The 23,860-nt window shown below is 51.3% G+C and overlaps 1 protein-coding gene across 3 annotated transcripts in view; it reads right to left on the reverse strand.

Moving 5' to 3' along the window:
• Positions 1-1,704: 1,704 nt before the first annotated feature.
• DISP3 (dispatched RND transporter family member 3) overlaps positions 1,705-23,860 on the reverse strand; it is a 34,071-nt gene continuing 11,915 nt past the window's right edge. For 2 of the 3 annotated variants that reach the window (XM_082069556.1, XM_082069557.1), the window contains exons 2-21: positions 21,437-22,373; positions 20,093-20,312; positions 18,364-18,500; positions 17,809-17,943; positions 17,426-17,586; positions 16,946-17,085; positions 16,030-16,175; positions 14,877-15,038; positions 14,303-14,464; positions 13,744-13,866; positions 13,008-13,144; positions 12,153-12,334; positions 11,570-11,700; positions 11,287-11,462; positions 10,209-10,335; positions 9,390-9,535; positions 8,882-9,041; positions 8,525-8,638; positions 7,593-7,759; positions 1,705-6,885 (exon numbers count right to left, since the gene is read on the reverse strand). In XM_082069556.1, the coding sequence (XP_081925682.1) occupies positions 6,523-6,885; positions 7,593-7,759; positions 8,525-8,638; positions 8,882-9,041; positions 9,390-9,535; positions 10,209-10,335; positions 11,287-11,462; positions 11,570-11,700; positions 12,153-12,334; positions 13,008-13,144; positions 13,744-13,866; positions 14,303-14,464; positions 14,877-15,038; positions 16,030-16,175; positions 16,946-17,085; positions 17,426-17,586; positions 17,809-17,943; positions 18,364-18,500; positions 20,093-20,312; positions 21,437-22,364 (4,017 nt within the window). In that variant the 5' untranslated portion in view covers positions 22,365-22,373 and the 3' untranslated portion in view covers positions 1,705-6,522. The remainder of the gene's footprint in view (positions 6,886-7,592; positions 7,760-8,524; positions 8,639-8,881; positions 9,042-9,389; positions 9,536-10,208; positions 10,336-11,286; positions 11,463-11,569; positions 11,701-12,152; positions 12,335-13,007; positions 13,145-13,743; positions 13,867-14,302; positions 14,465-14,876; positions 15,039-16,029; positions 16,176-16,945; positions 17,086-17,425; positions 17,587-17,808; positions 17,944-18,363; positions 18,501-20,092; positions 20,313-21,436; positions 22,374-23,860) is intronic. The other variant, XM_082069558.1, reaches the window with a different exon arrangement.

The following is a 23,860-nucleotide window of genomic DNA, read 5'->3' on the forward strand; positions in this document are numbered from 1 at the left end:
GTACTGGGGGTCAGAGATGATCTGTCGGCACACCGGATGCCTAAACACACACCGGGGCAGTTCAGAGCATGCTGTCTCTCCCCACATAAGCCTCACTGTGGTCAGCCAGGCCCCAAGGAAACAGCAGCCGTCCTGTGTTCCCAGTGAGCAGCAAGAGGGTGCTGGCACAGCAGACAGCTCAGCAAGGGCAGAGACGCTGCCCAGCACTTGGGAGATGTGCGATGGCCTTCTGGCAGCACCCAGCAGCGAAGTTCACCGAGGTCACAGCCTCACACATCAGACACGGTTGCCACTTCCATTTTTACATCAGGAAAAATAAAGCTTAAAGACGTACAGACAAAGAACTGGCAAGATACTGCGATTTATCATCACTGTCATTCACAACAGCCTGGGTTTACCCTTTGGGTCCCCTATAGCAGCTCCTGTAAGAGCTACATAAATACCAGAGGCAGGGGACAGGGCTGCTGCTCGTTCACACCCATGTCACTGACAAACTGGAACCCTCAGGAGCACTGTAAGGGCTTAAAAAAAGAAAAAGAAACAAAGGAAATCAGCCTACCACCCCGAGAAACTGTCCCCGGGAGCAGTTTACCCCCAAAGAGCATACAATGGGAACACTGTGCACCATCCAGAACTAGCTCAATAGCACTCACAGGGAAAATAAAAAGCTGGTCTAGTTTCCCAAGTGCTAAGTCACTTGCAGCCAGGGGATGGCGGGGATGGAGCGGGACCAGCGCTGCTCCGAGTCCCCCTCGTCAGGCACCCCGGAGCAGCCCCCCACAGAATTGGGGCTTGGGGTTTGGTTTCAGGGTGGGAAGGAGCCTGTGGGAAGGGGACACAGGGTGCACCCGCTGCAGCACCCCAGGGCACACAGGCACCTCGAAACGCCGCCGGGGAAGCAATGGAGACCTCGCTGTGCTGCAGCTTGACAGCGGACCAAGGGGAATCTGCTGTGCATAATGAAGACTTCACTCCAGACTCGCTCTCCTGGAAGAAGAGATGCCAGATTGCAGGCAGCGTGGACTGTCAGCGTTAGCACGGGCTGAGCCAGCAGCTCTGCACAGACAGATAGAAACACAATTCCTTCCCACCTCTGCCAGCTTGAAATGAACAATGAGGCACTATTTCCCCATGTAATCCATCCTCTGAGCCCTTTCCCCTGCCCCAAACCCTTCCTCAGCCCAGCAGCCACTTTCTGAAGAGCTATAGAAACCAGCTCAGTGCGGTCCTGGGAGGTGCAGAGCGGCACTTTGCTGCTGCAGTGCAGGACACGGGGGCAAAACGTTGACCAGAAGTTCATGCCAGGAACGTGTGTTGTGAGAAACCGCGGTGCTGCAGGAGGAGGCAGGTGAGTCTCCTTCTTGTGGTGCAATCTTCTTATACTGCAAGTAGCACAGTATGGAGTGGAGGAGTAAAAGGCCTCCACAACACCTGGTAAAGCTCCTGCTCGAGCCAGCCTCTTGCAGACCTGTGTGGGATCCTGAGCTGGCTTTTGCAGACTGTCAGCTTTTCTGCATGTGGGATGTTGGCTTCAAGAGGCCTGATTTCAGCAGCAGGAGCAGCCCTGTGTGCGTTGGGAACCCACTGCATGACTTACTGACACAACACACCATAGAACAGTGTGGGTTGGAAGCATCCATGGCAGCACGCTCCATCCAGCGCTAACGTTTACATGCAACAGTGATACAGTGAAGGACCCAAAGGTGCGAATGTCAAAATTTTTTATTTACAACAGTCTCCAAAAATCAAGAACACTGAAAATAGTGAGGGTAGGAGACGACTTACAAAAGAAACACGCGTACATTACATCAGGAATTGTGCTACATCACTCTGAGAACCGACACTCTAAGGTCTGCACAGGACGCGGTGAAACAGCAGTGCCCTCCCTCTGCCTTTGAGTGCTCACACCTTCCCTTGGCTTTTGAACCACCCTCCCTCCCATTTGTTCTCTTCGCCTTCCCCCCGTAAACTTCTCTGCTCATCTGCTTGCAGCTCTGCCTCTGGTTCTGGCCATCGCCCTCTACCAGGGCTCAGCCTTCGGAAAACCGTGAACTATGGCTTGTGTGTTCTCTGGGGTGAGGAGTGATTTTGGAAGAAATAACCAAGAGACTGTGAGTTTGTCCTGCCTGGCTGCAAATCAGTCAGCACAGCTTCCTTGGTGGAGAGCGTGGGAGGATTTATACATGTCACAGGGCTAAATAAAAAGCCTTTTATAACCTTCCAGGAGGGCAGGCTGCTCGGGTAGGAAAATTCAGTGCAGGACAAGCTTGAAGAATCAGATGCCATGACACAAAGTAACATCCGAGTTTGCTCCAGCAGAGACAAAGCCAGGGGTCTCTGGAGACCATTGCATCCAGACTATCAGTGGTCCCAGTAACCTGTGGGCATGCCACACGTCCTTCTGCTCAGAGATCTTTCCCAGGCTGGCTTTGCTCTGGCATAGTTTCAGATCCAGCAGGGATCAAGGAACACAGCCCAGCTCAGCCACTGATCCCCTTTCAGCATCCACAGCCTTTGAAATTGCCAAGGTTGGTGGCCAAACCCGATGCCCCAGTTGCCTGTACAGACCCCACGTGAACCCAGAACCTCAGGAGGCACCAGGACACAAGGACAGAGCGAGGACACCCGGCTCTGTTCCTTCCTCTGACACTGATCTCTGCAAATCACGTCAGCTCAGCTGAATTCGACAGGGCTGTTGTGAGCAGAGACTCTACCTGAGCATCCACAGCCATGGGGAGCCCTAAACTCACGGGGAAGCTCAGCCGAAGGAGCAGCGACAGCAGCTCTGGGAGCAGCGTCCTTCTGGTCAGGACAGGACTGGCTCTGTTTTGTAGGAAACTGAAACATTAACATCAGCTTTTCAAAACATCCTCAAAGCGGGATTTACTAGTGGGCAGTCTGAAATATTCCATTGCAGTGTGCTGTAACTGAGCACCCATGTACACTTCTTTTTAACTGCAACAAGATTGCTTGGAAACGAACAAATGGAGCATTCTCTTCCAAGTAAGGTGGGTCTGCTGCATTCTACTGTTTAAAACCAGCAAAATGGACAGCTTCATCTGAAGCGTTTGAACTCCCTAGCTCCTCTGCCTGAGCAATTCACCCTGAGACAACCTCCGGCCACTTTATCCAGTCTCTGTGAGCACCTCAGGCAGAAGCAGCTACCACGGAAAAGGCTGAACCTTGCTCGGCAAGACAACAGTGCCCAAGAGATGGTCTGGGAAACAGAGGAGTCATCAGAGAAAGAAAATAGGCAGAGATGGGGGAGGAATTAATTTAGAGCGAGCATCTGCTCACGGAACAGTGCCAGACAGGTGAGGGCCGTGCTTTTTATTGCTCCGAGCATCTGCCTCGGAGCACTGATTCCCTGCAGGGCTGTCAGCCACACCTTCGCATTTGCTCAGATAAACCCATCCGTTTTCTTACCTCTATAATTTTATGAATATTTTCTAATCCCGAGGAGGATGCCGCCTACATGGAGATGGATGTACACATCTGCTACTGATTTATTGTCTCTGCAGATGCTTGGGGAGATCACGGTGCTGTAAGAATTTTGGAGAAGGCTGGTGCTTGCCTCTAAGCTTCTTCCACTGCACAGCATGTGCAAAAAGCACTGGCCACCCTGACCGCAGAGCTGTGCAGAGTGAAATAGCGATGAGGCAAATGACTAGTTAGATCTTAAGCGTCATTACTATGTTTAATTGAGTTTTCAGCTTACCAACATCCGGTGGGTCCTTGCAGTGAAAAGCATCACCCAGGATCATCTCCTGGTTCTTCCACCATCCTACTACAATCTGGAGTAAGTTCCTCCTCCTCCTCCCCTTGCCGGAGGAGCACAATCTCGCAGTGTGCCTTTGGGACTCACCTGCTACAGCTCTGCACTTATCTCAGACTCTAATTTTCCTTTCTGAATCGCTCTGGCCATTGCTCTCCCTGTACCACCTTGGACAAAGAAGAGGAAGGTGATGCTCTGCTCCTTCTAGTGCCAGCCAGCCCTGCTGCACTGAGCGAGCCAGGGCTGCCTGCAGAGAGGAGGGAAAGCGATCGCTTGTCCTTTCCCCTGCTTGCTCCAGGAAACTGGACAGATCCTGTCAGGTGCCAAAAACTCCGTTATTTTCATCTGCAGATCAGCCACTGCCAGATCAAACGCTGCCAGATCAGCCCCAAGAGACATAAAAGGATTTCTACTACTTTGCAATTAATCTTTGTCTTCCCAGAGAGGCTGAATGAATGGTCCCAGCATGGTGTGTCACTCTGGAAGTGGGAGCCTCTCACAGCCTCTTTATAGTGAGCACAAACATAGAGGCTTAAATAGCTTTAAACGTCGCAGAATTCAAAGCACATCTATGCCTTGTCTTAAAGACCTTTCAAGGTTTTTTCATGCTCATAGGAGGAGGAACTTCCTCTAAGGGTGCACTTGGCACTTTATTCTTTCGGCTAGTGACCTGGAAATATCCATCAGCTTTAATCACCCCAAGGAATGTGAAGCATTAGCTAAATTCAGGCCAAGCTGCCAGTCAGAGCATCCTTGGCAGCAGCACTAAGGCCACGTTGCTGTCCCCTGCAGCACCCACAGGGGTCCCAGCACACTGCCCTCTGTGCTCGCTGCACTTAGGAGAGCTCAGGGCACCGCTAGTAATTAAATTCAGAGAGCAGACATAGGAAAAAGCCTGGCTTACAGGCCAACGTTGGGGCTGAACTGTGCACAGCAGCCATCAAAACAGCACAGCTTCAGGATAGTGAAAAATCCTTTCCAGGGCCATTTATTCATGGGCACAGGGTTCATTACGAAGGAACTGGTGCAGATCAGAGGTAGGTGCCAAGGAACATTTAACACTTTGCAGAAATGGGTAACTCAGCTGCACTGTGGGATGGTGAGGAGGAAACCAGGTCTGTTCTGCTCATGCTTTCGTCACCCTCACTGCCTGAGGCAGAATTGCTCTGGATTTCCTCTGGCATCAATAAGAGTCCTGGCCTGGCACTCCTCTCTCCAGCTGACACCTTGGGTAACCTACTTTAGGGAACAAACATTTGATCCAGTTTCACAGGAATGACACGCTGTGAAGGTGTAAGACTGGCAGGGATACACTGAGCCAGGCAGAAGCAGCTGCTGCTCTGTCTCACCAGCACAGTCCCCAGCATTTGGCTGGCAATCGGGACAGGCTCCCTGCAATTGCCATCTTAAAAAGGGGGTTAAGTCCAGACAGAGAAAACAAAGCCACCAGGAACATGGTATCAGCAAACAAATGGAGCCAGGCTGCTTTCTGGCCACCTCCCTCTATTGGCATCCCTGTAAATAATGTTTAATGCATCTCCCAGTGGGCCTAACCCCTCCCTTTCTGCCAAGAACCAGATGTGCTGCATATCAATGCACACACTTAGCTATTTCAATTTTAAAAATATGATAGAATCAGCGATGCTTAAAATGTACTTGTTAATGGTACCAGTTTGCAATTTCATTTTACTTTAATATAAACCATCTGCTCTGAGCAGGCAGCAGCCGCAGGCTGAAGCTCCGCTGCCCTCGTGTCTTCACGACGGAGGGTGGCACAGAGGATGCACCACGGTTTATCTGTGCATGCCACCAGGTACGAGCTCGTCCTCAGGCTAAGAGCTGACTGCCATGACCAAAACTCTCTGCAGGGACCTCAGGGCTGTTTTCTCTGCCACAAAGAGCAGAGGCAGCGACGGGTGAGATCCCACTCTGAGCAGGAGGTGGGACTGGGTATCAATAGTGCCTTGACCTCACCACTGTGATGAGGGAGGGGGGAGCAAGTCACTGAGGGCACTGATTGCATTCTTGACAGCTGTTCACAGACCCAAGAGATCCCAGCCATCCTGACACCCCCCCACAAACGATGACAGCAGGTCACTGCTGGTCGTGCCACCCGCCATCTCTAGTTCGGATCCCACAATGACACCCATAAGAGCTCCTGCGCAGCGAGTTCACTGCTGGTCCAGACCACACCATTTCCCAGGCCTGGCCAACAGCTCACTGCTGTTGTCCAAGGCTCAGGTAACGAGGCACAGGGTTGGCATGGGGGTAGGACATCACCTCGAGAGTCACGGTTGCAATGCTGACCCTGGCCAAGGGGAGAGAAGGGACAAGGGAAGCATTTTGAAAGGGATCAGATGGTCTTCCCAGCTTCTCCCCCTTTTAGGTTCACGGTTCCAGAAAGCTCTGTTCATTAAAAGAAAAGAGAAAAAAAGAAAAAAAGAGAAAAATAAAAGCAGAAAAATTGAGAGAAGGAGACCAGGAGACCTCCTCCCCTCCTACTCACAGGCTGAGGTATTCCCTGGGCAGCCCTCACTGTCCGACATCCATCCATCACTACCCAAAATAATAAATAGAAGCTTAGAGCAAAACCCATTAGAAAATAAAGTGCATCTGGAGTCGAAAAACTTCTGGAAAAAGGGGATTTTTTCCTATTTCTTTTTCTTACAAAAAATATCCTTTTAAAAAAAAAAAGAAAAGAAAAAAAGGGAGCAAGAAGACAGAGCATGTGGCTCTTGGCGCAGGGTCTAAAGGGCCCTCCCATTAGGCAGGGGGATCTCAAATCCACTCTTCAGCAGGGCGAGGCAGATGCATAGACCCAGCAGACCAGCAAGAAGCACCCCCAGCACAGCCTTGAGGCAAGAAGTCCTGCTGCGGATGAACGTGCCCGGCCCCATGATGCTCAGCAGGGCTGTGCTCACAGTTAACGTGTACAGGATGGACACCCCTGTGTTGAGGGCCACGATCTTCCCGAACTTGGCAAAAGGGGCAATGATGCAGAAGAAGAGCGGGACAGTGGCGATCACTGTGGTGACGGCGCTCGAGACGATTGCCACCCCCACGTGCCGGACCGCTTCAATCGTCCTCCACTGGCGACACGCTCGGGGGTCCTGGCAGAAGGGACAGCAGGGTTAAGGGAGAATGGGGACGAGCGCATGGGGCTGCACTAATGTTCTAGCCTTTGAGAGGGTGGCTTAGCTCACAGCATCCCGGTCCAGGCGGGAGATGCTGTGTGAGTGCAGATGGACAGTTCATGCAGTCTTTGAGCACACTGGGCAAACAGCCATGAGGTTAAAACCCAGTAGAGGCAAAATCTGCTGGATTTTGTGGCTCATTTCCACCGCAGATTGCTGACTGACATAACAGAGGCTCTGCATGACGACACTATACCTGGCGTCAGAGATCCCCAAGCTTTTGTGGTCTCCTTCTTCCCAAAGAGGAAGAAGGCTGGAGAAGACCTGCAGGTCCAGCACAGCACAACAGTTTGCAGAGGCTACAAAACAAGTGTAAGGACATTCCAGCACACGACTATCTTAATGGGGTATGAATTGGGGCTGCTTTGCACACAACTGCGGTCAGCAAGAAAGAGACAAGCACGTGGGTTGGACCCTCGGCTGGATTTACTGCACTCAGGTATGCAATCTCACACCCGCCTCCAACCAGTCAGCTGGAGAAGCAGGACACATCCTGGACGTGCTGCGAGGGTGGGAAGCTGCATCCTCCCTTGCCCATCACACCTCAGGTCGTGCATCATAGCCAAGCGGCACAGAGGGCATGAGGGGCATGGACGCGAGGCTGTGGGAGGAAAAGAGCTCACCTCGGCCTGGTGCAGCGGCAGGTTCTCCCCCGCCAGCAGATAGCCCTCCACCAAGTGTACGCAGTAATCCACGGAGGAGCCAACGAGGATGGAGAGGGAAATGGCTTCCACAGCTCCCATCTCCCAGCCAGACCAGTACATGATGGTCACCACCAAGCAGACCACCCCTGTGTGAAGAAAGTCACGTTAAGTGAATTTTAGGGACCTTCCCTTGCCACAGGGATCATTCAATAAGGTAGTTTGATCTCCTGGGGAGTGAAGCACCTAGTTGAATAGGGCCCTTCGTATTGCTTGCAGGAGTTACACACAGGCTGAGTGCATGCACAGGTTTTCTTAAAGGCAAGAGCGACATTTGTTTGTGAGTCATGTGTGGGAGACTAAGTGGCTTTAAAATGGTTGATTTGATTTTTAAACTGAGAAGTTTAGCAACACACTTAGTCCACAATGTCGTCAAATCACCAGCCGGGGCGAAGGAGCTATTTACAAATTTGCTTCAAATACTAACAAAAGCGCTAAAATATTCAGCTTTTAAAAATCTCCCACAGCTTGGAAACAGCAGCCGTGGTGCAGATCCTTGTGAAGTACTGCAATTGTTATTCAGAACACATGGGACTTAATCACATTATTATACATAACAGGCAGGGATGGCATTTGTGTAGCTAAAACTCTTATTTAAACAAATAGAAGGGGATTGTGTAGATAAAACACACTGGGAATTAGACATACAGATCTACTTTCCCAATGAGGTTCCTGTGCATTTGTTCAGAGTTTCTCCTGTTCACATAGGTGTATCAGGGCTGGCTTCTGGGAAGCCAAAAGGCTTTACATAGAGTCAGAGCAATTCAGTTCATATCACCAGAGACTCAGCAGTGCTACAACCCACCAATTTCAGACAAAGGGAGAGCTTAACCCATTGGAAGTGGCACTTTTACCTAAAATGCTGAGCAGCACTGGCAGCAGGAGGAGGATGTGAGTGGTAAACACCGCCACCGCAGCCACACAAATAACCAGCGAGAGGACCAGACCGTACAGGGCACTTTGCACTCCTGGAAGAAAAGAGCCAGCTCATTTGACTCCTGGAACGCGACAGCTGGGATGAGAAAGGCTCTGGGTGTCCCTCGCAACAAGGCAGGCAGGGTGAGATGGGAAGGGGAGGATGAAAGTGGAAAGCAGGTGATATATAAAGGACTGACGATATAACACATGCCCACCAGGTGGGATAGAGTGTCCCGTGAAGATGTATCACAGAGCGTGGGCTCCTCAGGGAGAGAAACATGGCAGGCACTTGCCTATAATCTCCATGAAGATCTGCTTCCAGTGCTCACAGGTCTGGAAACCATGTCGGAGGGCAGAGTCCTCTGGGAAGAGCTGGAGTTGCTGCTGCAGGAATGTCTCCCATTTAAGGTAGTCAGCATATGTCTGGAAGGAAGATTTCCCTTTGTAGGTTGTCTGCAAGGAGATGAACACGTTATTGTCACGTCCTGCTCGTTGGGGCAGGGTATGCATGGCAAGGGAAAAGGCAGAACAAGCCAGCTGGAGCTGCAGCACCAGGCAGAACTGCCAAACCTGCCACCAGCTCCTTGCCTGAGCTCTCATGGCAAGAGCAAGTTGGGGCATAAACAGCCACTTCTAGCAACTTGTGAGTGCAGGCACCTCTCTGCCACAAGGCATAAACACTAGCAAACACTGAATTATGGCTGCAAATGAAAGCAGCCAGTGCAGAAAGAGCAGAGCCAGACCCCCAGAAGTCACAAGAAGAAACTGTCACAAGGACAGATGGTGATGCCATGTGCTCACCGATTCAAACGCCATGGAGATCCACTGCACCTTCCCATCCTTCACCCCCACTGCCCCATGAGACAGCTGTCCAGGCAGCAGGTTTGGCTCAGGGATGTTCTTGCACTCAGGGTGCAACATCTGCAGAAAGGAGGAGATGCTGTAACCTGGAGGGAAAGAAAGAGCAACGGATGGAGGACAAGACAAGGAAAGGAAACACTTTGCAACAAGGGAGAGGAAACAAAATAAAAAACAAACAACTTTTTGGCCTGAAGCCAATATACACTTCCTAGATTCAGCTCTACAGCCCTGTGACCTCTGAATTGGGAAGAGACAGTCACTGGTTAGGTATGTGAAGCCACAGGGGTGGTTATTCAGCAGCTACTAAGAAGATATTTATTTATCCAAAGGATTTCAAGTGTATCACAAGCAATACTCATGACTGGAAAGAACAGATTAAATTCTGTTCTTATCTTCACAGGATTAAATCCTGAAGAATAGGCCCAGTGTCTTTAGAGACCATTTCTCTCTCTCTCATCTCCCAGAAAGTATCACCAGGAGCATGTTCTACAAAAGTAAAGCTGCCTTGGGAAAAAAAGGAGTTGGCAAGAAGCAGCCGTCCTTTCTGGTTTGCTGTTGAGGAACCCAGCCCAAACAAACACTGCTGCAACTAGAGCAGCCTGGTCATTGACTGCTGCCTCTTTTCCTGCTTTGCCAAGCTGGGATCTGAAAGTTCACAAGCCCTTAGCAGCCGTGCTCTCAGTCAGAGGGTGAGAACCAGCCTCCACCCAGGGACCTGCGCTCTCCACAAGGACTGTGGGTGGTGTTGGTCCTACCTACCAGAGGGCAGGCACTGAGCCCCTCCTGGCTTCACCAGCTCGGCGTTGCTGGCGATGGCTTTGCAGAGCCGGCACAGGTTGCCAATCTCTTTGAAGAGGTCAAAGCTGTCATCGTAGATAACGCTGCCCTTTCACAAGGAGACAAAACAATAAGAGCACCACACGTGAGGCACACACAGCAATGGGAACAAGAAGGCAGAAGCCGAGCCCTCTCCTGGCTACACAGCCTGGGAGCAGCTTGTACAGACCACAGGTTACATGGTGGAAAAAAGAAAAGATAATACAGCCCCCCTTAAGAAAGCAGCACTGATAAATGAACAGCCACCATGCCATGCCCCAAACCATCAGGGTCTGCCTAAGGAGCAGCTCACAATCCCCACAGTGCCCAGCATGCAGCTCCAGCTTTCTGCCCACTCCACCGCCTGCATTTCATGCTGCCCCAGCCAGAGGAAACAGGCAACGGCTGATTCTGCACAGTGCCCCCAAATCAGAAGGCAGGAAGAACAGCAAAAACCTGAGGGGCATCTGCTGAGCAACCAGAGCTAAGCATAATTCTGCTGGGGAAAGGCTGCGAATGTGGCGAGGTATCAGATCTGGGAGATAAGCTTTTCCTGGAAAAGCCACATTTAGTAACCTTTCCCTGGAGTAACTGATATGTATTTTTTCATGTTAGTATCTCATAACAAAATTAACAACTATAGAAAAATATCAGAACCCCAGATATTGAATTTGTAGTGCAATTTTCATACTGAGCTCAAGCTGAGTTTGCTTCTAAAATCCTCAGGAAAGCCAGATTTAGACTCAAAATTAGAAGGCTGGATATTACACTCAGAAAGGGATTTTCTGAAAAGTCTGAAGTGATTTCAGTAAGGGCTTCCTGATCTCTCTTATTTGTGAATTTGCTAAAATAGAAATGTGCTTTTGGCTCATCATAATGCTGCCATCTCTGCTGTTCCATCTGTCTAGACTGCTGGAACATGCTGCCTGGGCTGCAGGGATTAGCTAAACACCATCCAGGGAGACCATCCTTCATTCATCAGCCCCGAGCGCGCCTGTCCAGCATGCCAGAATGTGTGTACCATGTCTGCGATGACGTGGTTGTCCGGGCGTCTTGTGCGGTTAACACCTCTGATACCAAACACTACAAACACCATGGCTCCTGTGTCGACCAGCGGCCGCACCGCTGGCTTTCCGCAGCCTGTGTTCATGCAAGGATTAAATCCAGAAGTGGCTGACAGCTTTGCTTTGGGTGCTGCTGTGAAATACAGAAGAAAGGCTGGTTACATCAGAAGGTGATAAGAAAAGGTCTGACTCTCTGGCCCAGACAGCCAGACGTGGCTGAACCGGTTCCCATCAGCTCACCTTTCTCGCTGGGAACGTAAAGGATGCCTTTGGTGGGTCCGTCTGGGCTAGAGCTGAGAAGACAGCCAGGAGGTGCCGCACACACTCGACCATGGTAAGGGGGCTTGTGTGACTGAGCAAAATACAGTTTCCTGTGCAACAAAGAAAGTTTGTTATGGGGGACCAGAGATAGTTAAGGTGATGTGTCCAAAGCATTACGTGGAAACAGATGCTCTCAGGGACAGAAGGAAAGGAAGAGGTGAGCAACTCCAGACCTGGATCCCTAGTCGTTGCATATTCCGTGCTGCATGTTCAGCCCAGGACTTCAGGTGGGTAAGGGCAAGACCAAGATCAGCAATGCCTTTTTGCCACCCAAAGAAGCCCCCAGTCACAGTCTTGCACCTGCCAAGCCTTTGGCACGTTAATGATGCTATAGGCCTGCAAAATAACTTTGCAAAGATGGGGCATATTTGCAGTAAAGCAAGACTTAGGGCCATAGACATCAAATAAGGGCAGGACTGGCACTGGATATTGGGCATCCCGTATCAGGCACTTGGCTGTGCTGGTTTCGCTGCCTGGCCCCGCCTGGGTTTTGGCAGGTTACCGTGTTCGCTGCTGCTCCTTGGCGGCCACGTAGAAACTGAAGTCGAACTTCCAGCCTCTCTTGGTGTCACAGGACAAGGTGGTCATCATCCACTTCCTGGGGCTCATCTGCTTAAGCAGCCCTACTGTGGACACACAAGCTGTCAGCTTCCTGGTGAAGTTACCGAAAGGCACTCTATACACCTAAGCAATGGATTAATGAAAACAGACACTTAACTCCACAGGGTTGCAGCCTGTTGCACATTAGCATCACACACTCCCCTCCTCCCCGAGCACTGGCACAGCCACACAGATGAGCGCTGCAGACACGAACCCAGCCAGCCCCAGCCTGCCGCCTTCCCAGGGCGCGACGGGGCCCCTCACCACCCCTGTTCTCTGTGGCCTCAGCTGAATGGTGGCTGCTCTGTCCCCAGGGTGAGGGACACCTGAAAGTGAGTCATCCTGGGGCTGAGTGTGTGTCCAACATGGCCTGTGCGTAAGCAGTGTTGCCTGCTCGCCTGTGTCTGTGCATGGGCAGAAGGAAGCAATGGGAATCCAGCTGTCTCAGTAGCAGTTTCTACTAGAACAAGCTCAGCCGGTGACACCAGGCCTCATCTGACCCCCACAGGCACCCACACTTCTGCTCCCATTGCTGACAGTCACACTGCAACAGCAACAGGCAAATACTGCAAGGCATAATCTATATAATGATGCCAGATACAATGTCCTCTGTTTTAGCTACCTTGCTGCAATGCCCTGCAAATTCCACCCTAGGAACTACCTAGGACCCCATGGAGAAACAGGAGGAGGCTCTTGTGCTCACCTGTTGAGTGCTGCACTCTTGATAGAGAGGTCCAGCATCCCTGGACTGACTCACCTGGAATGAAGGCACCTCCCCGTCTCCTGGTGACACCATCTGCCAAGGGGCAGGGACACTGGCATTGAGCGAGAATCTGTAGATGGCTGGCCTGCCCTTGCTTCTGGACTTGGAGATATACACAGTCCCCTGGAGATCTGAAGGAAACAGAGAGCATGAGGGCTAGTGGTACTTTTCAACCAGCAAATCCTATAGGCATGGGCAGCAGCAAAGGGTTCTGGTCCGCTGTGTCCTCCGGGGCAGTAGGCTCAGCCTCTGCCTTCTAGCAGCACAGCACAGCACAACCTTTCAAAGATATACCCTGAGTTGCAGTAATTCCTGATGGCTTACTGATTCATGTCACCTCAGGATCTGGCCCAGTAACTCTCTTATCCTCAAAATCCCCTGCAGAACAGGCTAAATTTACCCTCCTCACAGCCTGCCAGCAAGGTTGCAACACAGAGCTGGGATGCCAAAGCTCTGAGCTCCTAGCTCTGTACTCAGGCCAGAGGGATTTGTCACTAGCCTGTACTGCCACCTGGGTTGTAGGATCATGTCCTAGAGAACAGCAGGTGTCCAGGGCAAGGGGGATTGTAATGATGCCTCTTACATCCAGCAACAAGCCAGGGCTCAACAGGGCAGGGTCTGAAGATAATTATTCCCCATCAGCTATTCAGATTATATGATTTAGTTTTTATCTGTGTGGACCCTTGGGCCCTGGATCCAAATGTGGTCAGAATCATCACACCCCACTTACCTTGTTGCCCTGTATCACTTGTGCTCCCTTTGCTTCCCCAAGGTGACCCTGAGCCCCTCTTCTTTTTTTCCAAGGCGGTTCGGATGTTGTTCTGCAAACTGTGGGGCTTTTCCTGAAACAAACCTGTCCCACAAGGTTAGTCAGGAAGGAAAGAGTGGATGGCACGACCAGACACCTACCAGCCCTGCACACAGCACAGACTCTGCTATTGAACACCAAACCCTAAGCAGGGAACAGAGCCACAGACCCTCAGCTGGTCACCAGCATGTGACCAGCAGTTATGAGTTAAAATAGTCAGTCTTCACAGACTGTAAAGGAATTGCTCCAGCCAAAACACCCAGGCAGCTCCCAGCTAAAGCAGGAAATACTTTTCAGAACACTCCACTCCTACAGGCAACTCAACCATCCCACTCCCAGCATGTGTCTCCCTTCAACAAGGTCCATCCAGTGTCCAGTGAGGTATCTGAACAATGTAGGTCTCTGCCTCACATTTCATCTCCTCCAGCCCAGGGCTTAGACCAGGCTGCGCCCACCACGGTCTGGGGAGCAGCACTCTCACCTGAGCAGGTAATGCAGGAGATGCCTTCAGCACTCAGGTTGTATTTCAGGTCTAGCAGCACCTGGATGTTGGTGTCTGGCCGGAACAAGACTGGAGCACGGCTAGCTGGATGGAGGCGGCTGGCAAAGAATATGGACAGGAGCAAAACCAGGAGAAAGAGCCCTGCAAGGAGAAGCCCAGGTAAGTGTGTGGGAAATACGTACATCTTGCACTTAGGACATCCTCAGACAGCAGGGGTGTGGCAGAAAGATGGTATTTTCAACAGGAAAAAGGAACAATCTCTAAAGCACACTGGCAGCTGGGATTTCTTGTAATGAACCCCATGCCTGGATAACTCCACCAGGACTTGCCATTTCAGATCTGAGTGAAACAAGAGGGATGGAAAAGTCTGAGTTCCTCATGCAGTTCCCTTAGGGACTGACTGTTCCAGTGACACTCTTCCACTGACTTAGAAGTCATGCATTATGTCCCTTTTCTCAGTCTCTTGTGACTAATAATCAAGGTTTGGGGACTGATCAAGATACTGCCAAACCCTCTAAAATCCATGCAGATGGAATATCCCCTCGTTCCTTACCCACAATCACCCATCTGCTCTTCACTGCAGACCACAGCACCCAGTGTTCCAGCAGCTCCTGCAGATGAGTTATCAAGTGACCCTGGTTGCTCTTCTCAGCAGGAAGCTGCAGATTTTCTGGCATCACAGATACCAATGGGACATCCCCTATTTCCAGGGAGACTAGAAAAAGAGAAAAATCAAAGGCAGCCTCAGTGCTCAGTGTCATGAGTCTCTTGCAGCTTTTCGCTCTCCTTTACAAAAACTTTGAAGGTTCTGTACAAGTCACTCAAGCTAAGGAGATGGAGTAAGACCCCGGCAGGGGCAGTGACTTGGCCAGGATGTCACAGGAAGCATCTTTCTCAAGTCACTGCCACATGAAAGCTACACTTCTAAATCCACAGTTCAGTCCAAAGCCTGTGCTTCAGGCTATTCTTTCTCTGCCAGATCCCACTGACACTGTCCATATGGTCACAGGGACACTGCATGCTCCTTGGGCCAAGCAAAATTTATCCCTGTCCCATTAAGTATGTCTTGTAGCTAACTTCACACAGCTGACCTCTTCCTGACTGCAGCCTGGCTCCTACCTGACCTCTTTACTCCAGCTCAGGGACGCCTGGGGACTGCCCTCCTCTCAACAGGTGACGAATAGGGTCAAAGCGTGCCTGGCACACTGTACAGCTGACCCAGAAACCACACTTGGTCACCAACTGGAACAAGCTGCTTTGTTTCTTCACAAGTTACCTGATGCCCAGGGGTCCCTGGAGAAAAGCATCCTGCTGTTTACTCTGCTCCAGGGAAGGGGTTATTTCCACACATTACCATTTCATGTGGCTCTAGCATACTGAGGCAGCTCTTGCAACACAGTGCCAAAGCTTCGCTGTCTGCCTGGCACAGGAAGCTCAGAGCTGTGAGATATTTCATGGCTACACCATGTCACAACTAGTGATTCCAGCCAGAAAGTACCATCCACCATTAGACTCAAGAGGATCAGCAAATGCATGTATTGACACCTGCCAAAGATCTCAAAGCGACTTACAACCATTACTGAGTTCATACTCCTACAGCCTCCTGTGACAGCACCATCACCAGCTTAAAAGTAGGGAAACTGAGGCACAGGCCAGTGGCAGGGCTAGGAAGAACAGAGCAGTGTGGTTCCCCTGAAGGCACATACCAGGCTCCTCCTCCACACTGAGCAGTGGGATGTCATCATCGAGATAGGGAAGCGTCTCTCTGCCTGCTCTGGAGGTGGCCTCGGAGGCAATGAACAGATCTTCAGCCAGGTGCAAGGCACTCTTCTTGGTGCACTTCTGACTACAGCTGGATTGGTGCAAAGGAGACAAAGGCTTGAGTTTGAAGCCACATACCCTGCAAAGAGTTACCAGTGGGCTCTTTCGGTGACAAGGGGAGCAGCAACAGTCCGCTCCAATTACTTGGAAAGCCAACAGGCAGTGCCACAAGCGATTTTTGCTGCTAAGTGCTCAGAGGTCAGGGGCTGAGCTGCTACAGCAAAGCAGTAACTGGATGGGCTGGACACACAGAGCCATCGACACTGGGTGCTGAGGAACGGAGGTTTCAGCAGTTCATCTCCCTGCTAATGAATTAAATCAGGCCGGGTCATCTGCACTGCTGAAGAGCAGGGGATAGGGAAATGTGCTGACTTTCAAATACAAATCTGCATGCACCGCTTGTGCTCACAGGCAGAAGCAATGTTGCTTTGTCTGCCTTGTGGGCCTGTCTCCACAGTGTGAGAATTTAGCTGTACAGTAAGTGCTCTGAGGACACAAATGGCTCCAAAACTCCATGGGACTCAATGAAGAGGTATGACTGGCACTGCAGGGTCTGGCTCCTGGGAGACACCTGTGCACAGACCAGGACAGTAAGATTGGGACCTGGCCCTTCCATTTTGCTCCAATCTGGAATGGCAGAAGCTAAATTTCCCTTCTGTTAGACACTAACAGAGAATGGTGAAACCAAGCTGCCTGAGGGTGATGAGGATAACTGAGAGGATAGAGCAGGAATTTTCACACTGCTTTGGCCAGGAGTTTCACAACAACTTCCCACCCAGAAAAGGAGGCTCCAGTGCTCACCTGGTTTGGCAGGAGCTCTCTAGCGGGGACACATACAGAGTCCATATTCCAAGAGCAGCTGGCATGGTGAAGAGCACAGCTACCCAGCAGCAGGACACAATCAGCGACATAAAGAGCCCAAAGTCATGCACGGCTGGGATCTACATGAAGAGAGAACATGGAGTTGGGATCAACTGGGGCAGGAGACCTGGAGAGACATCAGGCCAGAAAGAGATGTCTGGAGGAACCAGAGAACAGCACATGCTGACCTCAGTCATGGTAGAGAGCAAAGCTGGTAGGTACCGAGCTGAGCTCACCAGCGGCACAGGAAATATTGTCTTTGGAGACACAGAGAGAGTATCCACTGCCTTAGAGCAGGTAAGGAACAGCCCTCCAGGGCAAGCAATTCCAGCAGTGCAGAAAGATGGTACTGGCAGCTTCCCTCTCTATTGGGGCCTCTGGCAGAAGCAGAAATCCCCAAATCCCACAGCTGCAGTGTACCTGAGAGAAGATGTTGGCAGCATAGGCTGCAGCCGTGGTCAGAGAAGTGAAGAAGGTGGCCTTCCCCGCTGTCTGGATAGTATGGATCATGCGCAGCCGCAGGTCCTTGAGGTGGGTGGCTTGGCGGTAGGTATTGATGAAAACGAAGACATCATCAACCCCTGGGAAAAGAGGAGGGAGATTGATACTTTGCTCACAGTAGGGACACACGTTAAATATCTGATTTCCCCTCAATATCTGACCTGCAAATATTTCACTTACAGGTAATGGAGGGAAAAGGTTTGAAAATTCAGTGTGCGTTTGCCACCATTGCCCTTCTGTCTCCTGCAGGCAGGAGGTGCGGCAAGGTAGCACAGGCAGGTTTGGAGGAAGGACATGCTTACCAATCCCCACAATGACAAAGGCAGCCACACCATTGAGTATACCCAGGTACTGGATCCCAAATACGACGTGGTACAGGAACAGAGCCACCAGGCAGCTCAGGCCAATACTGGCAATGCCAAAGAATGACAGGAACACTATAGGAGGAAAGGAACACAGCAAAAATAGTACTGCTGGGAGAGAAGACACCTCATACCCGCCCTGCCAGAATACTGGTGCCCAGGAGTGAGTTGGTGACAGAAAATAGTTTAGGGCTGCAAGACTACCACTTGTAGACTTCTTCCCATGAGACCCACCCAAGAAATTACATCAGCTCTACACCAGCACTAGTAAGATGGGAATTTGCACTTTATTCCTGCTCTCCTGTGACCTTCCCCCCATGTTGCCCACTAATCTCTGCTATGGAAAATCGGACTTGCATGACCTCCTGCATGCTGCTGTGCCAGAGCCAGGCTGGTGTCGGGACATGAGAGCCTCTCCGGGGCTTGCACAGACACGGGGAGTCACGGCATGTTTGACTTTTTCGTGAGAGCAGAGCAGCCGTGACTGCAGCCTACCTGAGCAGGAGGTAAGGATGTAGACCAGGACGGCTATGCAGCTACTGCTGATGAAGGCCAGCAACATGTCGTTGTTGAAGGTCCGCCTCACTTCATAGTCAAACAAATCTGTCCCTCCGTACAGCACCTGGACTTTGCTAGGGAGGGAAGATAGGAAGGAATGAAGAGGAGTAGGCAGAGTTGAGTGTAAAGGGAGCAGAGCCAGGGGATTTAATAAAACAGGGGATTTAACAAAGCACAACGTCTCGCCCAGAGCCAGAGGAGGTCACTGCTCCAATAAACTTGACAGTTCTCTGAGGAAACGGCTCAGAGTGGTGAGAGCAGGTTGAACAAGGTTGCTGCTGGACGGGAAGTTCACACAAGAAGGGAGAAAAATAAAAGCAGGTCTAATATTTTTTAAATTCCTCCAATGCATGGTGGGTCTTTGGCACTAATAGACTTCTTGCTGTCAGCAAACAGCTCCCAAAGCCTCCAAAGCCAATTCCATCTGGAATCCTAATCATTGCTTATTATATTAAGCACAAAGGTAATAACCAGCAGATGCAGGCAGAGTGAGAGCTTATCAGAAACCACATGATTTACCAGCTTCTGCTTCTGGAAGCAGGCTCCGAGTGGAAGTAATCCGAGATAATTTAACCAGGAGCACAGTAACGTGCACCACAGGAGGCTTTCAGGAAGCAGAGCTTCCGAATCAGGCCTTGGCCCCAGTTCCCTTTTGGCTTCCCCTGCCTGCAGCCCACTCTGCCGGAACGCTCTGGGGCTGCTCGCTGGCCAGGCTGACATTTCCCTCTGCTTTTGAAGATCCATATCCCTTAGCTCGGGGATCTACTGAGAGTCAGAGCAGCAGAGAGCAGGAGACTGAGCAGGTTCACTGGAACTGGGACTTGCTGCCTTTCCTCAGTGCTCTGGGTGCTGGGCTACTCTTTTAGCCCTTCTGGCAGTATTTTATCATCTCCCTCTCACAAGCACTGAGCAAAGCTTTGTCCATCCCAAGTCATACAGACCTGGTGGGGAAAAAAGCCTGCCCTTCCTCAAACTTGTCCTGCTTTGAAACTCCCCATCCCTCTGTACAAAGAGAAAACATGTCTGGAAGGAATTACACTGGCATGAGCAAAAGCAGAATCAGATCCACAGGCTGATGCCTTGAGGAAGGACCATTTCACCCCCTGCAATAGACCCACTAGGGCCAAACTGAGATTAGGAAGGCAGAAAAGCAGCTCTGTTGAAGCCACTGGAATTGGACTTGTGAGATGGGAACAAATAGATCCAATGCCACACAGGGGCTGAGTGGAAAGGCAGGCACTGGATTCAATCTCTGGCTGCCTCTCATTGTCTCTATTGATGTCTCTGGCATGTTGCTGCAGTAGGAAGTGGCATTAAAGGGAAGCACAGGAGTGGTTTTCTGCCGTCTGCTCCCCACCCTCATTCACAGTGCTGTGCCTGAGCCCAGCCTCAAAGGAGATGCTTTTTCTCCTTGGTTTGGAGCATTACACCGTGGCTACTGTTTGAGACTGAGCAGGTGCACCAAGCCTTCTGTGCCTTCCAGGTGAGACTGAATGCTGCAAGGCTATGTCTGCCCTGCATAAACCTTAAGACTGAGCTTTTACACCCTGAAGGGCCTGTTCCATCCACTCCTTTAGTAAACAGAAACCATCCTCTCCAGGTTTTGCCTTTCCCTGCTCTCGCCCACTTCCAACTGGGCACCTGCTGTGTCTGCACAGACCCTCACCTTGTGGATTGCTTGGCCAGCATGGCCACGTAGGTGATGACAAAGTTCTGGAACTTGCGGCGCTGCTCCTCCCAGCGGTCCTCCACCGAGTAGTAGTTCGGCAGTGGTGCCCCAAAGAGGATTTCACTCCGCAGCAGGGAGCTTTTCATGTTCTCGGCTGACAAGCCCTCATCCACATACCAGTAGAATTCGGGGTGGGTCATGGCCAGCTCCAGGGACCCTGCGGGAGAAAGCAGCACCACTTTTGTTTGGTCCTGCTAAGACAAGGCACAGGGTCTAGTGTGGCAAAGGGAAACTGTGAGCAACCCTGTCTTTCATCAGAGTGATGTGAGTGCTGCTGCCTTGCAAAGCGCAAGGAGGGCTGAGGAAAGCTGGACTGCAAAGACTCATGTTCCACTTTCTGCTTTTTGAGTCTGAATTCAATGTTGCCTACATGCAGTTCCCCATCAGGGATGCATCTTCCACTCGACTGTGATCTGATCGCAGGTCCCCCAAGCAGCAACACACACATCTCCATCAATACCTCCGCTGCTGGATGCAGTTAGTTCTCATACACTGGGCCAATATTTGCTCCATCACACTGGGAAGTACGAGAGCTAAACAATGCCCACACTCCCTTGAGTTCACACCAGAAAGACCCAGAAGCTACACTCTTTCCTGTTTTGGTAGCAGAACTGTTACTCACGGTGGAGCAGATGGAGTTAATTCTTTGCCTGCTCCCTGTACGGCTCCTGGACGGCTCTCATCTGCAGCCTGTGCCTGGAGACAGATGGAGGCTTCATCCCACAGCCACATCACACCCACAGACTCCTCATGATTCACCTCTTTTTCACCATCCAGAGCCTCTGCTCTACTAGAGGGGCATATAGCACAGAGCTGTGAGGAGGAGGCAGGGCCTTCCTCCTCCTCTCCTTATAGAAGCCTTTCCAGCTGGTGACTCACAAGCTGCCTTTCAAGCTCCAGAGCAGCCCACAGACCTCTTTTCATCTGCTTCACCGTGCAAGGAAGCTCACCCCTATTGTCTGTCCAAGACCTGACATTCCTCTGGTTAACCACAGCTCTTCCCAGGGGACAAGGGTCAGTAAAAGGTATCTGTAGGTCTCCACATTTGTCCCTTTCACTCGCCTATTGGGACCTGTGTGACCCATGACTGGGGTTGCAGGGGCTTTGTTGAAAGGGTAGAAGAGTGGCCCTAGTGCAGAAAAGACAATTCCTCAAGGCACAACATGGCAGCTGCTGCTTCTCTGCACAAGGCAGTCACTTCTCTCAGCTGCACATCAGCAACTGCCTGAACTGGCAGGAGGTGCACACCTTAAACATGCCACCCCACAGCCCTCGGCTCACCTTGGATGTCAGCAAGGTCTTGTCCCATGCCATCATAGTAAATCTTCCCTCCTCTCTCAGTGGGGAAGAAGTATGTCATGAGGGAGCTGGGAGGGGAGCAGTAGGAGTAGGAGCCCAAGGGCAGGTCCTTCAACACCTCATGGGGTTTCCAGCAGAACTCCCGGAAGCGAGGGTGGTCCATGATCTTGCGCTCGACCTCATGGATGGTAACCAGGCGCTCAGTGGTGAAGATGTTGTTTTCAGAGTCTCCCCGAGCCAGAAAAATGAGCTCGATGCGCCAGTGGGCATGTGTCTGTGTGTTGGCGCTGATGTAAGTGCTGGAGTAGTCCCAGCGTGGGGCACCCCTCCCAGTTCGGGAAGTTCGGTTTCCGGGGTTCAGGTGGGCATGGGGCTTGGGGGAGCTCATCCTGCCCTCTGGGGTGCTGCGCTTGACCCGTGCATTGACCCCGAGATGGGAAGCATTGAGGTGAAGCTGCTGGAGCTGCTCAAAGATGAGTCTCTGCAGGGTTTCAGAGGTGAAGTCAGCCAGGTCCCGGCGGTTCCTCCCCCATGACCCAAACTGAGACTTGAGGGCCAAGGCAAGTGCATCAAAGCGCTGAGAGGACTCATGGTTGCGGATCTCGAAAGCGTTGTAGGAGATGTCAATGTCCAGGGCTGGGTAGTGGAGGAACATGACAACGGCAAGCACAGCAGGGATGGCACAGCCCAGGAAAAGGATGAAGCCAGCACAGTACGGGTTGGTAAATACCCAGCCAACAATATTCCAGAAGCCAGACACGGGCAGCGTGACACGCAGGGGCCTGACTCTGCATGGGCTTTTCCCACACAACAGAGCACCCTCCCGTCTCTTCTGGGAGCTGAAGGTTACCTCTTCATCTTCCTCATCTAGCCAGGCATCCTGTAACAAGGGGTCATCCTCTGTGTCCATGTCCAGCGCCTGCACAAAGGAGCAGAGAAAAGCAGTCAGCTGAGCTAAAGCTTCAGCCCACGTTAGCAGCACAGTTTGGTGCTGCACAAACGTAGGTGCAAACCTCCCTCGCCCATCTGGGCAAGCTGGTGTGTACGTGCAGTCGCCTCCACTCCACCCAGCTGCCTTCGCCCATCGGCCTCTTCAACGGAATGGAGTTACTGCAAGACCTGATCAAGCATCTGTATCCTCTCTTTAGAAAGAGAGGTAAAGAGCCATAATAATTTCCCATTTATTGAGCTACTGAGGAGAAGGAGGGAGAAGATTCTAATCCTGAAACAGAAGAGCCTGCACGTGACAAGAAAGGGAAATGAGAGAGACTGAGATAGTAATAAACCAGCTGTAAAAGGATCATAGCATCATCTTTTTTAACAAAGAGCTAAATCCTCAACTCAAGGAAGGGATCAGACCTCAGCATCTCCCTCTGTCTCTCCCATCTGCTCTCATGGTGACTGCAAAACTCATAACAGAAGGGCACCCACAATGTCTGAAGGCCAAGGCATGCTACCCTCTAGCTAAAGACTGGTACAAATTCTGACGCTGGTGTAAACCCCAGCACAGCAAATGCTGGAAAATCCCCAGGATTATGTGCCCTCACATGAGAGCCGAGTCAGGGAAGGATGAAGATTTGGTCCAGGCGCAAGGGCAGGGAGGGCGGCGCTGAGGCTGTGCCGTGGCTGCCGGTGACAGCACATGCGCGCATCCTGCCCTAGTTCCACCACGGCTCTGAACTCCCTTCAAAAGAGAGTTTACCACATGATCCAGCTGCAAAGCCAGACACGGCTCACTTAGTATTGCCCTGGGGACTCGTCTGGCTTTACCGCCTTCGTCAGATCCTGCCTGGGTCAGGATGAAAGCTTATCCAACCCAAAACACAGCAAACTGAATCAGTGGGGGAGATAAACCCTGAAATCAGCCAGAAGGGGAGTGAAATGCATTTTTCCTGCTTGAATTCTACCTGTTTTCCCTCCACCACTTCCCGTACTGCCCAGGGACTCCCAGCATTGAAGCCCAGCCCAGCTACTTTTTCAGTTCCAGGATGTGCACAGTGGACCTAATCCTGCAGCCCTAACCAAAGCTCTGCCTCCCTTTTGTGCAAGCTTAGCCTGCTCCAGGTTGCAAGGAGCAGAGGATAAGAGCCCTGGATCTGTTTCTTTAGAGAAGATTCACTGATTTAGCTGTTTGGGGTTGGCATTCAGATTCCTTGGGCTTCCCTTTGCCCATTTCAAAGCAAACAGGCTTCCTCCTGTGAGCCTGGCACACAGCAGAAAAGAAGGGACAAAACCAAACCTGGGTGACATTAGAATCAGCAAGAGCTTTTCCCTTGACTGCAGCAGGTGGGATCCAGCTCAGACCCCAACAGCCCTGCAGGGATTGTCACCCACTTGCACCCAGCCAGGACAAACACCCACGCAGCTCCCACGTGACAGTTATTTTTCAGTGAAATGTAGGATAGA

Source organism: Streptopelia decaocto (genome assembly GCF_964273445.1).
Source record: "Streptopelia decaocto genome assembly, chromosome: 20".
Taxonomy (NCBI): Eukaryota; Metazoa; Chordata; class Aves; order Columbiformes; family Columbidae; genus Streptopelia; species Streptopelia decaocto.